The sequence below is a fragment of the Hyperolius riggenbachi genome, chromosome 12 (genome assembly GCF_040937935.1).
Source record: "Hyperolius riggenbachi isolate aHypRig1 chromosome 12, aHypRig1.pri, whole genome shotgun sequence".
In the NCBI taxonomy this organism is placed as follows: domain Eukaryota; kingdom Metazoa; phylum Chordata; class Amphibia; order Anura; family Hyperoliidae; genus Hyperolius; species Hyperolius riggenbachi.
This window is the reverse complement of record NC_090657.1, coordinates 148,404,669-148,421,350: the sequence shown is the minus strand read 5'-3', so window position 1 is coordinate 148,421,350 and position 16,682 is coordinate 148,404,669. Positions and strand designations below refer to the sequence as shown.

At 45.7% G+C, this 16,682-nt stretch overlaps 1 protein-coding gene across 6 annotated transcripts in view; it reads left to right on the top strand.

Annotated features, from left to right (window-relative positions):
* Positions 1–16,682, top strand: part of SLC35C2 (solute carrier family 35 member C2) — a 47,522-nt gene that overhangs the window by 21,163 nt on the left and 9,677 nt on the right. For all 6 annotated transcript variants that reach the window (XM_068264393.1, XM_068264392.1, XM_068264394.1 and 3 more), the window contains 5 exons: positions 4,152–4,224; positions 7,861–8,029; positions 8,865–8,948; positions 9,542–9,717; positions 11,174–11,303. In XM_068264393.1, coding sequence (XP_068120494.1) covers positions 4,152–4,224; positions 7,861–8,029; positions 8,865–8,948; positions 9,542–9,717; positions 11,174–11,303 — 632 coding nt within the window. The remainder of the gene's footprint in view (positions 1–4,151; positions 4,225–7,860; positions 8,030–8,864; positions 8,949–9,541; positions 9,718–11,173; positions 11,304–16,682) is intronic.

The following is a 16,682-nucleotide window of genomic DNA, read 5'->3' as shown; positions in this document are numbered from 1 at the left end:
GAGTAAGCAGGAAATCCCGTTCAGAACGGGATTTCCTGCTGTGCTTCCCCGGTCGCCATGGCGACGGGGCGGGATGACGTCACCGACGTCATGGACGTCGTGACGTCAGAGGGAGTTCCGATCCACCCCTCAGCGCTGCCTGGCACTGATTTGTCAGGCTGCGCAAGGGGGAGGGGGGGGGCTGCGCGGCACGGCGGGTAGCGGCGGATCGGCGGCGGCGATCGGAAGTTACACGCAGCTAGCAAAGTGCTAGCTGCGTGTAACAAAAAAAAAATTATGCAAATCGGCCCACCGGGGCCTGAGAAATCCTCCTGCGCGATATACCCCGAGCTCAGCTCGGGATTATCGCTCAGGAGGTTAAGCAGGCTGATGGAAGAAACCTCCGCTCACAAACCAAGGAAAGATCCAGCACAGCTTCAGGTTGAAACCTCCCCAAAGATGAATGCACTTACTTCCTGTTAACATTTGTTACCATTTGTTACATGCAATATACAAGTTTAGAAAAAGTAAGTGCATTCATCCTTTGTGCTGGATTTCACCAGAAGCAGTCTACTCTATTTTGATTCACCACACTGCACAATTCCGAACTTCAGATTTTACAACAAAACTTATCAATTCTAAATTTAGGGGTTCTAAAAGGGCGGGCCTCACAAGGCACTGTTGCTTTTCCTCAGTTTTGTCTGAGCTGTCCCAGAGTCTGGATTACTGTACTGGGACCAGTTGTGCGCAGGACACTACTCTTTGTTGCTATCACCTCTATTGACGATTAAGCCTTGCCCATGGGGTTGCTGCACTGATTCATTTCATTTTCACGAAGTGAACATTAGGGAACATGACGTAGTCAGGGATGTTGAGTATGATGGGTGATTGTAGTGGATAACTGAGTTTCCCAGTGTTGACTTGAAGAGGCCATGGTCCATGATGCTACTCTTTCCAAAGTTTGCTGTGAAGAAAGTCATGATTGAGGCTGCAGCTCTTCCACCAGCAGTTCTGAATGAGTGGGGGTTTGACCACAGCTCACTTTTCCTCAGCCCTAGATGGGAGATGGTTGCAGCTAAGGGTGTCACTCAACTTCTGTCAGTTCTGAATGGGAAGGAGATGAGACTGCCACGGAGACTTCCAACCACAAGAGATTCTGAGAGAAGAAGTCCATTGTGGGTGACCTGTCAGTCTTTTTCTTTGCCCTGTACTGGGCTGTAGAAATGGGTGGATCTGGGGCACAGTCCGATCAGCCAAGCACCCAGAGATTGAGGAAAATTGTGAGTTTAATCATAGGAATCCCTTAGATTGTAAGCCTCTGGAGGGTCCTCCCGTCCCTAGTGTAATCTACAGGGTCATGTGCTCCTTTCCTATGACAGCATGTACTGGTACTTGTATTACTGGGCCTACCTAACCAGCCCATATCGCATGATCATGTATTTTGTACTGTTTTCCTTGTATAACTTTGACCTATGTTGTATAACCTTATTACGTCTGTCATTCTTGTATCATTGTATATATTTACTGTCCAGCGCTGCGTAATATGTTGGCACTTTATAAATACAATAAATAATAGGAATGGTTACACAAGTACCAACGTTTAAAGAGGGTTCAAGTATATGTATAACGTTTAACTGATATTTATCTGAGGGTGGCGGAATGCTTTGTTTCTTGGAAGGCTTTAACCTCCTTGGCGGTAAAGCCGCCGGAGGGTGCCGCTCAGGCCCTGCTGGGCCGATTTGTTTAATTTTTTTTTTGCTGGACGCAGCTAGCACCCCGATCGCCGCCGCCGCGCGCCCGATCGCCGCTATCCGGTGCGGCGCACGGCCCCGCCCCCAGACCCCGTGCGCTGCCTGGCCAATCAGTGCCAGGCAGCGCCGAGGGGTGGCCCGGGACTCCCAATGACGTCCCGACGTCGGTGACGTCATCCCGCCCGTCGCCATGGCGACGGGGGAAGCCCTCCAGGAAATCCTGTTCTTTGAACGGGATTTCCTGATCGGAGATCGCCGAAGGCGACCGAGGAGGGCGGGGGGATGCCGCTGAGCAGCGGCTATCATGTAGCGAGCCCTGGGCTCGCTACATGATATAGAAAAAAAAAATTAAAAAAAAACTGCTGCGCTCCCTCCTGGCGGATTTTTTTATACCACCAGGAGGGTTAAAATGGACCTGGACTATTGCACAAGACAGAAGGGAAACCTAAAAAATGCACCCTGTATGGCCTAGTGCACACCAGAGCGGTTCTGCTTCGGTTTGCGATCCGCTTGCGGGTGCGGATCCGCTAGGGTAATGTATTTCAATGGGCAGGTGCACACCAGAGCGGGAGGCGTTTTGCAGAAACGCATACTCCCGGGCTGCTGCAGATTTTGGATTGCGGAGGCGTTTCTGCCTCAATGTTAAGTATAGGAAAAACGCAAACCGCTCTGAAAAACGGCACTTCAGAGCAGTTTGCCAGCCGTTTTTTGTTACAATAGCTGTTCAGTAACAGCTTTACTGTAACAATACATGAAATCTACTACACCAAAAACGCTTCACAAAACCGCAAAATGCTAGCTGAAACGCTACAGAAAAAGAAGAAAAACCGTTTCAAAATCTGCTAGCATTTTGCGGATCTGCTAGCGGTTTTTGGTGTGCACCAGGCCTATATATTTGAAGAGTTTTGCTTGACAGTGGTAAGATGAGTGACACCTTTAGCCGCAACCATCTCCCATCTAATTCCCTGTCAGTTGTGCCTAATCATCACTATACTTTGATCTCTCAGCTGAGTCAGCGAATTTATAAACACAGGATGTTAACAATATGTAGAGTAGTAGGGGTGTCTCAGCACCCTAGAAAAAGACAGGAGACAGAAAAAATGGCAGGCTCCCTTAGCTGATCAGCTATTTGCAATTGGCACTGTTATTGGCCTGAGGAAGCGGGCGTAGACCTGTAAAACGTGGTGCTTGTGCTAAATATTTATTTGTCTATAAAAAGATCTCATTGAGGTAAGCCACCTCATTTTTTATTTTTTTTATGATTTTATCTTGTTTTTAATCCAATTTTATTCACACTGGGGTGCCTCTTTACCCAAATTATGTCAATATGTCTGCTTCAATGAAAGCAGGAAGTAGACACACTGCAGATTTATTGCAGGATTTGTATCCGCTGTAGCAAGGACATTTTTTTCTTTAACGACTTAAGGACAGAGCTAATTGAAATCTACGCCCTGTTTTGGTGGTCACCTGGCTGGCACTTAGCCGCCGCTGCGTGCATCCACCTTTTCTGTCGCTCCCACCGATCTCGCCGCTTATTCCCCGCAGTCCTTCGCCGCAGCTCACTGGCTCTGCCTGTCTCTATGACGGCAGAGCCCTGTGAGCGAGTCAGGAGCCGATTTCATTGGCTTCTGGCCCTGTCTTTCAATGTAAGCCGCTTACATATAAAGACAGGGCCAGGAGCCAATGAAATCGGCTCCTGACTCACTCACAGGGCTCTGCCGTCATAGAGACGGCAGAGTGGGTGGCCCAGGATCCGGGTATGTGCGGCGATTCGGCAGGATTCCGCCATTTTTGTACCAGCAGTCTCTGGTCCTTAAAGTGAATGGGAACCGCATTTTTAAAAAAAAATGAAGCAAATACTTACCTAAGGAGAGGGAAGGCTCTGGGTCATATAGAGCCTTCCGTCTCCTCTCTCAGTGCTCTCTATCCTGTGCTGGCTCCCCCTCGTTTTCAATCCCCCACCGAAAGGGTATTTGGAAGTCTTCGGGAGCCGTGTCCTCCCAAAGACGTGCGGCTCCATACTGCACAGGCGTGAGCGCGCAAGAGAGCGTGCTTGCGCAGGTGCAATATAGGGCCGCCCTTCTCAGGAGCACTCGGGCTCCCTGAAGACTTCTGAAGCTTCCTTTGGGTGGGTAAAGCAGTATTTGACTAATTTAGCCAGCACTGAATCGAGGGGACCAGGAGAGGAGCCGGAAGGCTCTATAGGACCCAGAGCCTTCCCTCTCCTTGGGTAAGTATCTGTTTCATTTTTTTAAATGCGGTTCCCATTCACTTTAAGGGGGCTTAAAGGTTATTATGCTGTTGCGTGTCTTTTAGAGCAGAGTGTGAATTCGGAGTTCAGGTCTACTTTAAATCAGAAAAAGGTTAAAAGAATATTTTGTGTGCCTAAGTTTTCCATGTGTTTTTATGTTGTTACCCTAGGTACACCATGACAAAGTCCTCAGCCGTCCTCTTCATCCTTTTCTTCTCACTAATCTTCAAGCTAGAGGAGCTGGTAAGTCACTGATGCCATAAGCATTCATAGAAGTGATGCTTTGCAAGTATGGAGATTACAGAAGATTCTCCTATGAACAAAATCATGCAGAATAAAACAGGAAACAGAAGTGATAAATCATCATGTGATTATGTTCAGCTAATCCTACACTTTCAGATTGATTATCATTGATTTATATAGTGTTCCCATCTTCCATAATGCTGATCAGGTTATCATGTTTAATTTCTGCTTTCCATTTTATCCTACACAAGAAGCAGGAGGGAAACATGATTGGGAACAGCCAGTCAGGTTTACAGACTGCTCATATGTCACTGCCACTTCCTGTTTTAATCTACTTGTTTCACATATAGAAGAATATACATGTGAGAAAGTGATCATCTTTAGGGGATTGCTTAAAGGGATACTGTAGGGGGGTCGAGGGAAAATGAGTTGACCTTACAAGGGGCTTCTAATGGTCCCCCGCAGACATCCTGTGCCCGCGCAGCCACTCCCCAATGCTTTGGCCCCGCCTCTAGTTCACTTCTAGAATTTCAGACTTTAAAGTCTGAAAACCACTGCGCTTGCGTTGCCGTGTCCTCGCCCCCCCTGATGTCACCAGGAACGTACGGCACAGGCACAGACCATACTGGGCTTGCGCAGTACCTTCCTGGTGACATCAGCGGCAGTGAGGACACGGCAACGCACGCGCAGTGGTTTTCAGACTTTAACATCTGAAATTCCAGAAGTGAACCAGAGGCGAGGCCAGAGGATTGGGGAGTGGCTGCGTGGGCACAGGATGTCTGTGGGGGACCATTAGAAGCCCCGGGTAACTTTAACCACTTCGCATCCAGACCTTGTTTTCCCCTTATTGACCAGAGCAGTTTTGACGCTTTAGCGGTGTCCCTATTCAATCAGCAATAGCTTTATCCCTACTCACTACACCTAAATGATCTATATATCGTTTTTTTCAAGACAAACCAGGCTTTCAATGGGGGGTATTTAGTCCCAAGAACAATTTTGTTTTCTAGGCATTTTAATTGAAAAAAGGGAACAACATTTTTTTAAAAAATGCATTATTTCTCAGTTTTTAACAATTCCAGTTTAAAAATAAAAAGTGCCACAGTGATAAAACCATTCCACCAGTTAATGTCCCCCCTAATATAGTCAGATGTGCCCCGAGTATCAGCCCAACCTTCCCAGTTTAGCCAGATGTGACCCCAATATCAGCACCCCCATATAGTCAGATGTGTCCCATGTATCTACCACCCCCCAGTACAGAGAGACAGTAACGCCGCCAGGATTGGCACCCCTCATTATAGGCAGCTGTGTCCCCAGGATAAAATTCCCCCCATTATAGCCATATGTGCCCCCAGAATTGCCCCCCCCCCACCAATTATAGCCAGATGTGCCCCCAGTATTAGGTTACCCCCCCCCCCCCCCAGATAACCAAATGATCCCCCATTGTCAGATGTCATCCCCCCCAGTTACCCAGATGCCTGGCAGTTGTTTTGCACCCCCAACACCCCCAACCCCCCCCCTCCCAGTGTGGATAGCCAGATGTATGTCCACTCCCCCCCCCCCCCCCCCCATCAGGCAGCCCCTCCGTGCACAGATGCCAAAAAAATGTAAATAAAGCCGCCTCTCTCACCTTATGACGTCATCAAGCCGGGACCCGGGTCACCGGCAATACGCGGCTGAGTTCAGAGCTGGGATCGGATGCTCAGGCTGCAGGCTCATCGCTGGAACGAGGTAAGGTGAGAGAGGCGGCTTTATTTACATTTTTTTTTAGCTATCTGTGCACGGAGGAGGGGGAGATGAAGGATCACGCTGTTTGCTACAGCGGTGATCGTTCATCCGCGGGGGGGGGGGGGGTCACTAATTGGCTACAAGGGAACATGTTCCCTTTTGCCAATTAGTAAGGCAACCGACAGTGCCGGGGGGTGCGCTCTGAAGCGCACCTGTTCCTGCACAAACGGGCTTAAGGCAGGTCAGTATATCTACGTCGCTGTGGCTTGGAGAGTGCCACAGCTGACGTAGATATACTGTAGTGGTGGGGAAAGTGGTTAATTCATTTTCCCCCGACGCCGCTACAGACCCGAGGTCGGTTTGAAGAATATTATCTGCATACAGAGGCTGGATCTGCCTATACAGCCCAGCCTCTGTTGCTATCCCAAACCCCCCTAAGGTCCCCCTGCACTCTGCAATCCCTCATAAATCACAGCCACGCTGCTGACAAACAGCTTGTCAGAACTGGCTGTGTTTATCTCTATAGTGTCAGTCTGCTGCTCTCCCCGCCTCCTGCAGAACTTCAGTCCCCGCCTGCATCCCTTCCCTCCCTGCTGATTGGAGGGAAGGGACGGGGGCAGGGACCGGAGCTATGCAGGAGGCGGGGGAGCAGCTGAGACTGACACTACAGATGTAAACACAGCCTCACAGCACGGCTGTGATTTATGAGGGATTGCAGAGCGCAGGGGGACCTTAGTGGGGTTTGGGATAGCAACAGAGGCTGGGCTTGTATAGGCAGATCCAGCCTCTGTATGCAGATGCAGATAACATTCTTTAAACACACCTCGGGTTCTCTTTAAGGGCACCTGATGAGAGGTATATAACATTTATATAGTTTTATACACACAATACACATTGCTTGGCTGTCCTGCATTTAATACTTGTAGCCATAGACCCTGACCAAGCATCTCTTAGATGTTTTTGAGAAAAATCTGACAAGATTAGCAGCATGCTTGTTACAAGTGTGTGATTTTGACAGGACAGCCAGGCAGCTGGGATTGTTTAAAAGAAAATACATATGGCAGCCCTCATATGCTTCTCATTTCTAGTTCCCCTTAAAGAGAACCTGAGGTGGTTTTTTTGGGGGGGAAGATGGGACACAGAGGCATGTTCTCTGCCTCATGTCATGCCTCTGTGTCCCCTCACCTCTGCTCTCTGCCGCACCATTGGCAACAATATTTGTCGCTATCTTGGAGGTAAACGTGAGAGAGGGATTTCCTGTTCAAACCGCCCACCAGGGGCGTTCCTGTAGGGTTTCCAGAGCTGCTATTGGGCAGCTCTCTTTCAAGCCGCACCCCCTGCCACTCCCCCGCCTCCCTGCACGCTGTGACTGAGAGAACGGATCTCTCATTCCAGCGTCGTGACCCAGAGGTCACAAAAGTGAAAATGGGCCATTGCGACCCACAGAATCGGCGGTTTTGAAGGCTACCTGATCCGCTCAGCCCCCCGGATCAGGTAGCCTAGTTGTCTTGTAATTTCTTGAGCCCACCTCGGGCTCTTTTTAAAGCATCTCCTGTCCAAGCTGGGTTGAAGGTATAAGGCCTTTATAGTCATATGATCACCAACTTTGACTATTTTTAACATCTACATTTTTATATTTGGATTAATAATTTTGAAAAGTGTGGAGGACGGGGTTAGCACTGACTTGTGTGCTTCTTCTGAGTGCTATTCTAGTACAAATATTCTTTTTAGATTGTAAGCTTTTGAAGAAAAATGGGGGGGGGGGGGGAGTCCATTATAATTCTTCTAAAAAAAAAAAAGAAAAATTGCATCCTTTTGTTTTCACTCTCTAGCTGATCTTTTATTTTCTCTGTACAGCTTGTCACACAATGAATTGAATCTACTGACAAAGATGCTTGCTGTTTTCTGCAGAGACCGGCCCTTATCCTGGTGGTGTTACTCATTTCCGGAGGCCTCTTCATGTTCACTTTCAGGTCGACACAGTTTGACACCAGAGGATTCTTTTTGGTCCTTGCTGCTTCCTGTCTTGGTGGGATCAGATGGACTCTGACTCAGATCCTCATGCAGAAGGCAGAGCTGGGTAAGTACAGGAAAGTGGACAGAAAGCATTTTTTTAATACAGTTTTAGTGTAGGCTTTAGGACTCTTCTCATAAATCCTGTAAGTGCAGCTATTCATTGCAAGTTCTAATCATGGATGTGCTTTATATTTCCTGCCAAATAATATTGAGATAGTTGTGAGATCAGGCAACAATTAAAATGCCCGTAGGTGCCCCTGACCAAAGCTTGGTATCCTGTCGCTAAATATATGTTGATGGTGTATTGATCAGCAAGGTTAGACTTCCCTTTACTTATTATTTTTCATCTAGTCATTCAGCCCATGTGATTCTTCCTCTGTAGGGACTTCCAGAGGTGAAGAGAGAATTACAAGCCAGGACGGTAGCTGCTAAAATGTTAATATTGGATACTACAACTAAACTCATTTTGCATTTTGATAGATTGTGATCATATCATAAAATACACCAATAATATTAGGTTTTATTAGTAAAAAGCAACCCTCCTGTCAGTGAAGTCTAAGATATGTCAAGATCTTTGCCCAAGAAGCATTGTGGGAAGTATTGTTACATAGGAACTAGCCATGCATGGACAGGAAGCATGCATTGGGTGGGCAGGAAGCATGCATTGGGTACATCATAAGAAGAAGGTTGCTATCCAAGCCCTACAAGCAAAAGTAATAAGTGACTTTCTGTCATGAAAGTGTCACAAAAGCAGAATATTGTGTTTACAGACCTTGTCAAAAAGTAAGCAGAATATTGTGTTGACATTGTGTTATTGTGTTATACCTTGTCAAAAGGCATGAAATAGAAGCCTACAAATTATTTATTTTTGAATCCTCTTTTTTTCAATTACTTTTCAGGTTTACAGAATCCAATAGACACCATGTTTCACTTACAGCCACTCATGTTCCTCAGCCTTTTCCCTTTGTTCTTAGGAATTGAAGGTGAGAAACAGCCATTTTCTATTGTTTCTGTCATAGCAATACATGGGTTGTATACCAATTTAGCATAGTTCTTGAGGTCTGTGTCTTGCACAGTACTCTATTGTTTTTCTTTCTCAAGCCTTGTACACGTTCAACAAGCGCACAACCAACACGACGACATGACGAACTGCACGACAACATGTTAACGAGACTTGTATGTCCGCACGACTAAACTAGCTAAACAATCAACTCATTTACATACTGCGCACATAAGCGCAGTGACGGACTGCACGATATGGCCGCATTCAAAACAAGTACACACACAGCCAACTGCGTTATATCAGCACAACAGTAATGTGAGTAGTTTCGACGGTTGGATCGGGCAAACCGCCTGTTACCAGTTGTTCGTCTAGTCTGTTTCGCGCGTCCACAAACCTTTTGTCATCCACAATTAGGCATTTTGATTAAGCGCGTGTATGGGCCTTCACTCACACACATATATTCATGTACGCAGCAACCTGAAGCTCTAGACACAGCTGCTTGTGCAGTGTGTTAGCTACTAGAAGCTTTGATTTTTCTGGTCCCGGATTCCATATTGTGCTTTGTTTCTGCAGGTCTGCATGTGGCCACATCCCAGCAGTTGTTTCGCTATGATGATGTACAGGACCTGTTTGTTATTTTAGCAGCCCTTGGAGCAGGTGGACTGCTGGCTTTCGGTCTGGGATATTCCGAGTTTCTGCTAGTTTCAAAGACCTCCAGCCTCACCCTTTCCATAGCTGGCATATTTAAGGTAAAATGCATCCATTCCTGACTTCTGCTATTCAGCACGGTGATCCATGTTCTTTCCCTCCTTCCTTCATTGGACCGGCATACACACCTAAACTCAACTGAATATAAATGATTAAAATTGCTTTTTTATATTATTATTTCACTTATAAATTACTCAATCTGTTTGCTCATTGTAAAACTTAGCATCAGTCTTATTTACGTTCATAAATTTATCAGTGATGCCACCGATTTTACTGCTGGTAAGGTGAGTCACTGTGGATTTTTTTCCCCCTCTGTAAGATCATGTGATGCATGCGCCCACTTCACAGAGTGCTGGCCAATAAGGCTGCATGACATCATAGCCTAGGCCAGTGGTCGGAATCTGTGGCTCCTGTGCTGTGTGTAGCTCTTTAGCTAGCCGCTGGGGTCAGGGCCTTTTTTGGGGGGCTGGCGGAGTGTGGGACCTCCCGGGGCGCAGTGTGGCAAAGTGGGTGGAGCAGGGGGCGCAAGCAGAATTAGAGAAGAAGCTAGGCAATGGAGAAGGCAAAGAACCTATACCTCTCCTGAAGAGACATGCACCCGGAGAACAGAGAGGCTGGAGACACTGCCGATCACCTGATACCTCCTGGGTGTCCTGTGTTTCCTTTGCTGCTGACAGCAAGTCATTACCACATGACCACCGCGACAAGAGATGACACTCTCATCCTGGACCGGTGCTGCAGCTTGGAAGAATCAGGGCACCCAAGGAGGAGAAGGCATGAGTGTGTCTGACTACCTGGATAGTCGTGTGTGTGTGTACTTAAAGGGTTACTAAAGTCAAAATAAAAGTCAGTTTAATTTACCTGGGGCTTCTTGCAGCTCCGTAGAGTCATCCTGTGCCCGCGCCATCTGTCCGAGTCCCTCCATCAAGTAGCCAGTCACGGCCAATCGGAGGCTACTGCACATTCGCGGCCCCAATTTTCACGTACTGCTTGTGTAAACGTGCAGTGAGGAGGCACTTGGTTGGCCAGGGACTGTGAACCCTTGTAAACTGAAAAATATTGATGTGACTATGTACTCTGTAAAGCACTGCAAAATATGTCAGCTCTATATAAATTCTAAATCGTAATAATATTTTTCACCCTACTTACATTAACCTAATCCTATTCAGAATATTAAAAATAGCTATTCTGGGTAGACCTATCATCGTAGTGGCTGATGCAGGAGCATGGCCAGAATTTCCTGATAGGAATCTACCTTACCAAACATTCTATAGCAGTGAAGACAATTGCACTATGTATGCTTGCATACTTATCTTGCATTGCTTGCTTATCTTGCATCTGGACTTTACACTGTTCTTTTAAGCAAACTAGAAACTATCAAGGCTATTTTCACCTAGAACTTGCAGCAAGCCTTCAGACTCAGCCTTCACTGAAACCACAATCGTATTTTCCTGTACGGTATAAAGTTGAACTGATAACTCTGTATTTTTTTTTCAGGAACTTTGTGTTCTGCTTTTGGCAACACATTTGCTGGGAGATAAAATGAGTCTACTTAACTGGTTGGGGTTTGCAGTCTGTATCTCTGGTATCGGTTTGCATGTCGCTCTCAAGACCACCAATTCCAAAGGTAAACATGAGCTTAAGGCCAATCTAAACCCAGAATTCAGCAGAGCAAATTCTGAAAACAATCATGTCGATTGGCGTAAATTGCAAGTATTACATTTTGGAAATTAGTTTCAGATTGAGAAATTGTGTAGATGTGCTGGCTTCATCTGTGCACCTGCTCATATAGACTAATGACCTATAAGGCCTGTTATTTCCTGTTACCAAAGTTAGGTGACTTAAAATTGCTCACACACTTTTCCTACTGCAAACTGCAAAGTCTCCCCTCCTCGATGCATAACCTCACAAGCAATTGCAAGACTTTGCACACATATAACCGGCGGGTGTTGGTAATGTTTTTGCAAACAAGCTATCATCATTCAGATCAGAGGAGGGAGCACTGTAAAAACAGCGCTGGAGATTTGGGCCGCAGCTGGTGCCACCATAGGCCGTAATAGAAATTACGGCTATAGCGACGCTCAGTGAGTAATTTGTGAGTCAAATAATGGAGCACAAATTACTTACAAAAACACTAATTTGACCGCCAGCAATAGCTGGAAGTTGAATTACATCTTTCCCCACCAACCATGGCGACCTGGAGGGGGAATAGTAATTAACGCTGCCGGGACTTGTGCAGGAGCCTTTTATCGGCTTTACCCTGCGCCCAAATCTCCCGGTGGCTGAATAATAGGTACACCAGAGGAGAGGAAACCTGACATAACTGATGTGTATATTCGGTATATGATAGTTAACTGAAAAACTGTGAATGATAATACACCAGATCTTGCTTGCAGGGTTTTCCTTTTTGCTTCTCCCCTACTCTCTAGAATTGATTATTGTTCATCAGACCCCCTAGTTGGCAGAATAATGGAAAGAAAACACTTAAAGGAATCTCATAAAACTCCCCAATATCCCTTTCCTTAGCAATAACACTATATTTTGCATGCAGATTGGTAACAAATTCCTGAACCCTTTTTCATTCCGCCAAACCATAGTGTCCAGTTCATTTCTGTGTATTTTAAAATGTATGTTATGATATTAAACTGAGAGGTCTACAAAGCATATCTCATTGGCTGTTTGCCTGCTATACGTATTGTATATGTTACTGTCAGAACCTGAAGTTGGCCATTTCAGGATCTGGCTGGCCAATATGCAAACACAACTTCTGCTTATTGACATTTTTGGACCAAGCCGGCCAACTCCCGAACAAAGCTTTTCAGTAGCAGCGGCGAGCAAAGTACAGCTGTGGTAAGCAGGTGGAGAGGACATGGCATGAAGGGCCACTGATACCAGATCCTCTGCCCCCTCCTTTCTCTCTCTCTCTCTCTCTCTCTCTCTCTCTCTCTCTCTCTCTCTCTCTCTCTCTCTCTCTCTCTTCTCTCACTCTTTCTTTCTCTCTCTCTCGCTCTTTCTTTCTCTCTCTTTCTCTCTCAATCTCGCTCTTTCTCTCGTTCTCTCACCTCTTTTCCCTTCCGGACTCTGCTCTGCACCTCCTTCTCTCCATGCCATTTGTTTTCGTCTGATGTCTGCTCACCTGTCCACTTCAAATTTCATCTGTGAGCTCTGTCCTATTATGATCCCTCATTCGGGACTTCAGGTCCCAGCTCTTCACCATTTCTCTTCAGTTATCTCTCAGCTGGCTCTTGCCGCTTCTGCTACTCTTGAAAACGGCATCGGAACTTGGCCAACTAGGTTCTGTTATTTCACATTCTACCCGGACAAAGTCTAAAAATTTAAAGGAACACTATCTAAGTTTTACTTTTTTTTCCTGATCCTCTTTAAAGGTTAACTGAAGTGAGAGCAGTGTTCTCCCTAGGCTCTTTTAGCCGGGTGCTCCACCCGGCTAGTTTTAGTGAGCACCTGGCTGTCATCGGCTCACCGGCCCTGCATTCTTTCATCACGCCAACCCGGCTAATTTTTCATGCCACCCAGCTGGAAAAAAATTCTGGGGAGAACACTGGAGAGGTATACGGAGGCTGCCATATTTATTTCCTTTCCATCAATACCAGTTGCCTGGCAGCCCTACTGATCTATTTCTCTGCCCTAGTATCTGAATAACACCAGAAACAAGCATGCAGCTAGTCTTGTCAGATCTGACAATAATGTCAGAAACACCTGATCTGCTGCATGCTTGTTCAGGGGCTATGGCTAATAGTATTAGAGGCAGAGGATCAGCAGGAGGACCAGGCAACTGGCATTGCTTACATGGAAATAAATATGGCAGCCTTCATATCCCTCTCACTTCAGCTGTTATTTAATAGGCAGAAGGGACTTTGTAATGGCACACAGATTTTCTTTTTCTTTTACTACCACTGTCACTTTATCAGATCTTATATATGCAGTGCTAGGAGTGGAGTCGGGTGACGGTCTGTGCGTGGCAAGGCAACAAGAATGTGTAAGAAGCTCTCTACCTCTGCCATGTCCTGATTGGATAAACAATCCATGATATGCTGTGGGCGGAGGCAGATTGCATGTAGACTGTGTAAGAAAAAAGAGGTGTAGAAGAGGTGCCTGGCTCTTCTACTGACCACATATGCTATTGCTCCGTTGTTATTGCCTGATGAAGCGGGATCAAACCTGTGAAACGCGTTGCATGTTTGGAGTTCATAAATAAAATATATTGACTGTCTTTGCTACAGTCGTTGTGTGTCTACTTGTAGGATGTAAGTCCACCACTACCTCCTCTATTTACCAAGAATTTGGTTTTCAAGCTCATTTAGCTTCCTTTTATCCTTTTGGCGCCTCTGTTCTCCTGCATAAGACTGTGTAAGAAGTTCACCATTCAATGAAAATCTAAATAGAGCTGCCTGCCCGCAGCATAGCATAGATTTTTTATCCAAGCAGGACAGGGCAGAGAACTTCTTAAACATTCTTGTTGCCTTACCACGCACAGCTCGTCACAAGACTCCACTCCTAGCACTGCGTATGTAAGATCTGACAGTGGTAGTAAAAGAAAAAAATACATCTATGTATCTTTACTAAGTCCTTTCTGCCTATTAACCACTTAACGACCGCCTAACGCCGATAGGCGTCGGCGGGTCGTTAGTGGTTTCCCATGGAAACGGCCGCTCGATCGAGCGGCCTTTCCATGCTAGTTCACGGAGGGTGTCTCCGTGAACAGTGTGCGAGCCGCCGATCGCAGCTCGCACGCGTAATGTAAACACGTGGGGAAGAAATCCCTGCTGTTTACATCATACTGCGCTGCTGCGCCGTATGAGATCGGCGATCCCCGGCCTCTGATTGGCCGGGGATCGCCGCATTCTGATAGGCTAAAGCCTATACTACACGGCGCAGGACGGATATCCGTCCTGCGCAGCCCACAAGCCACGGGAGAGGTAGGGAAGTAGAGGGAGGGCGGAAATCGCTGCGGAAGAGGGCTTTGAGGAGCCCCCCCCCGCTGAACCATAATAGCCGGGGAAAAAAGGGGGGGAAGTCTGGTCGCCCTGGCTCAATTACGATCTGTGCTGTGGGCTGTAGAGTCCACTCAGCACAGAAAGCTGAAAGTGAGCCCGGTCCTTAAGTGGTTAAAGGGGATCAGGAAAAGAAGTTAAACTTTGATAGTGTTCTTTTTATTTAAATAGTTGTTCACATATTGGCTATGTGAGTAAGCCACTGCACAATGGCTGGCCAGATATATATAGATGTAAGAAAGAACAGGTTTGAGTGAGCAGTGATCAGAAAGAAGAATGACCACCACTATATTTACATTTCTAGGGGTATGACTAAAGTATAACCCTGCTTAAAGAGACACTGAAGCGGGAAAAAAATGATGTAATGAATTGTATGTGTAGTATGGATAATTACTAGAATATTAGTAGCAAAGAAAATCTTCTCATATTTTTATTTTCAGTTATATAGTGTTTTATAACATTGCATCATTCTCTAATATTTGCAGTTTACACACTACTCAGCATTCTAAATGATTTTGCAGAGCAGGCCAGTGAACTTTTGCATCTCTGCAGAGAAAAAGAAAGTATTGAAAGACACTTGAGATAACAAGCTTCAAAAGACAGAGCTCTCTGCGACTTTGAAAGACGTGGAGCTCAATGGCTTTTTTGCATAGATAACTGGCGTTTCTTAACTCCTCCTGTACTGGAAACAATATTAGACTTATGTCTCTGCTCCTAATATTTTATTTCTTAGCTGTACTACGCATACAAATCATTATATCATAATTTATTTTTTGCTTCAGTGTCTCTTTAAGACAGCACAGCAGGTGAGACAGTGTCAGATGGAGTCAGGGAGGTTTCAAAGACTCCAAGGAAAGTAACAGCCTTATGCTTCATACACACTTGAGATAAAAGTCTTTGGAAAATGAAAGATCACAGACCAATTTTACCCTATTCCATGTAGTATGAGAGCCATACCTACACAGTCTATTCTATGGAGCTGAACTCCCCATCAGATAAAATCTTTGCAGGATGCTGCACACAAAGATGCCCATACACACTCAAAATATCATTATCTGCAAAAGATCTGTTCCTGCAAAAGATCCATTCCTGCAAAATGCATTCATAGTCTATGAGATCTGCAGATCACCATACACACCTTGTTTAACAGACTTCATCTGCATATCTGGCAATCATCTGCAGATCTGAAAATCCATCCTGGTGGATATGATCTGCAGATGATTGTCTGTTAAACAAGGTGTGTATGAGGATCTGCAGACTATTAATGCATTTTGCAGGAACGGATCTTTTGCAGGAACAGATCTTTTGCAGATACTGATCTTTTGAGTGTGTGCAACATCTTGCAAAGATTTGATCTGATGGGGAGTTCAGCTCCATAGAATAGACTGTGTAGAGTATGGCTCTCATACTACATGGAAGGGGGTAAAATCGATCTGTGTCTTGCCTTTTCCAAAGACTTTTATCTCAAGTGTGTATGAAGCATTAAGCAAAATGTAAGGCTTGTGGATGTGGCAGAATTTCTTACAGACAGAGCAGGCATTACATCGGGAATCATATATAAGTGAGGGAGAATGGGAAAGAAGTGAAATAAGGTTATCAGGAGAACTTAAATTGAAGTTGGATATGTGCCTAAGACAGAGAGGAAGGGAGTGTGTGAGGTGATAAGATTTGGAGAAATGGTTCCGAGATGAACTTTTACTCCTTGCATAATTGTGTTCCTTACATATAGTTTATAGGGCATTCCTCAAGCCAAATACTTGTTTTGTTTTAATACCCTAATTTCCTATAAACTAAACAAACCACACCCACAGCTTCTCCAGAGTGCCTTGGCGCTTGCAAGGGATTGTGGGATTTCAGTCTGGGCAGGTGAAAAAGGTGTTGCTAGCTATAGATTTCAGAGGCAGAGTTTTCACAATCTGAGAGCTGCAGTGCAGATACAGATCAGTTGCCTGTGTAATGGAGGAGATAAGAGTGGAGTTTTCACAGAATATGCA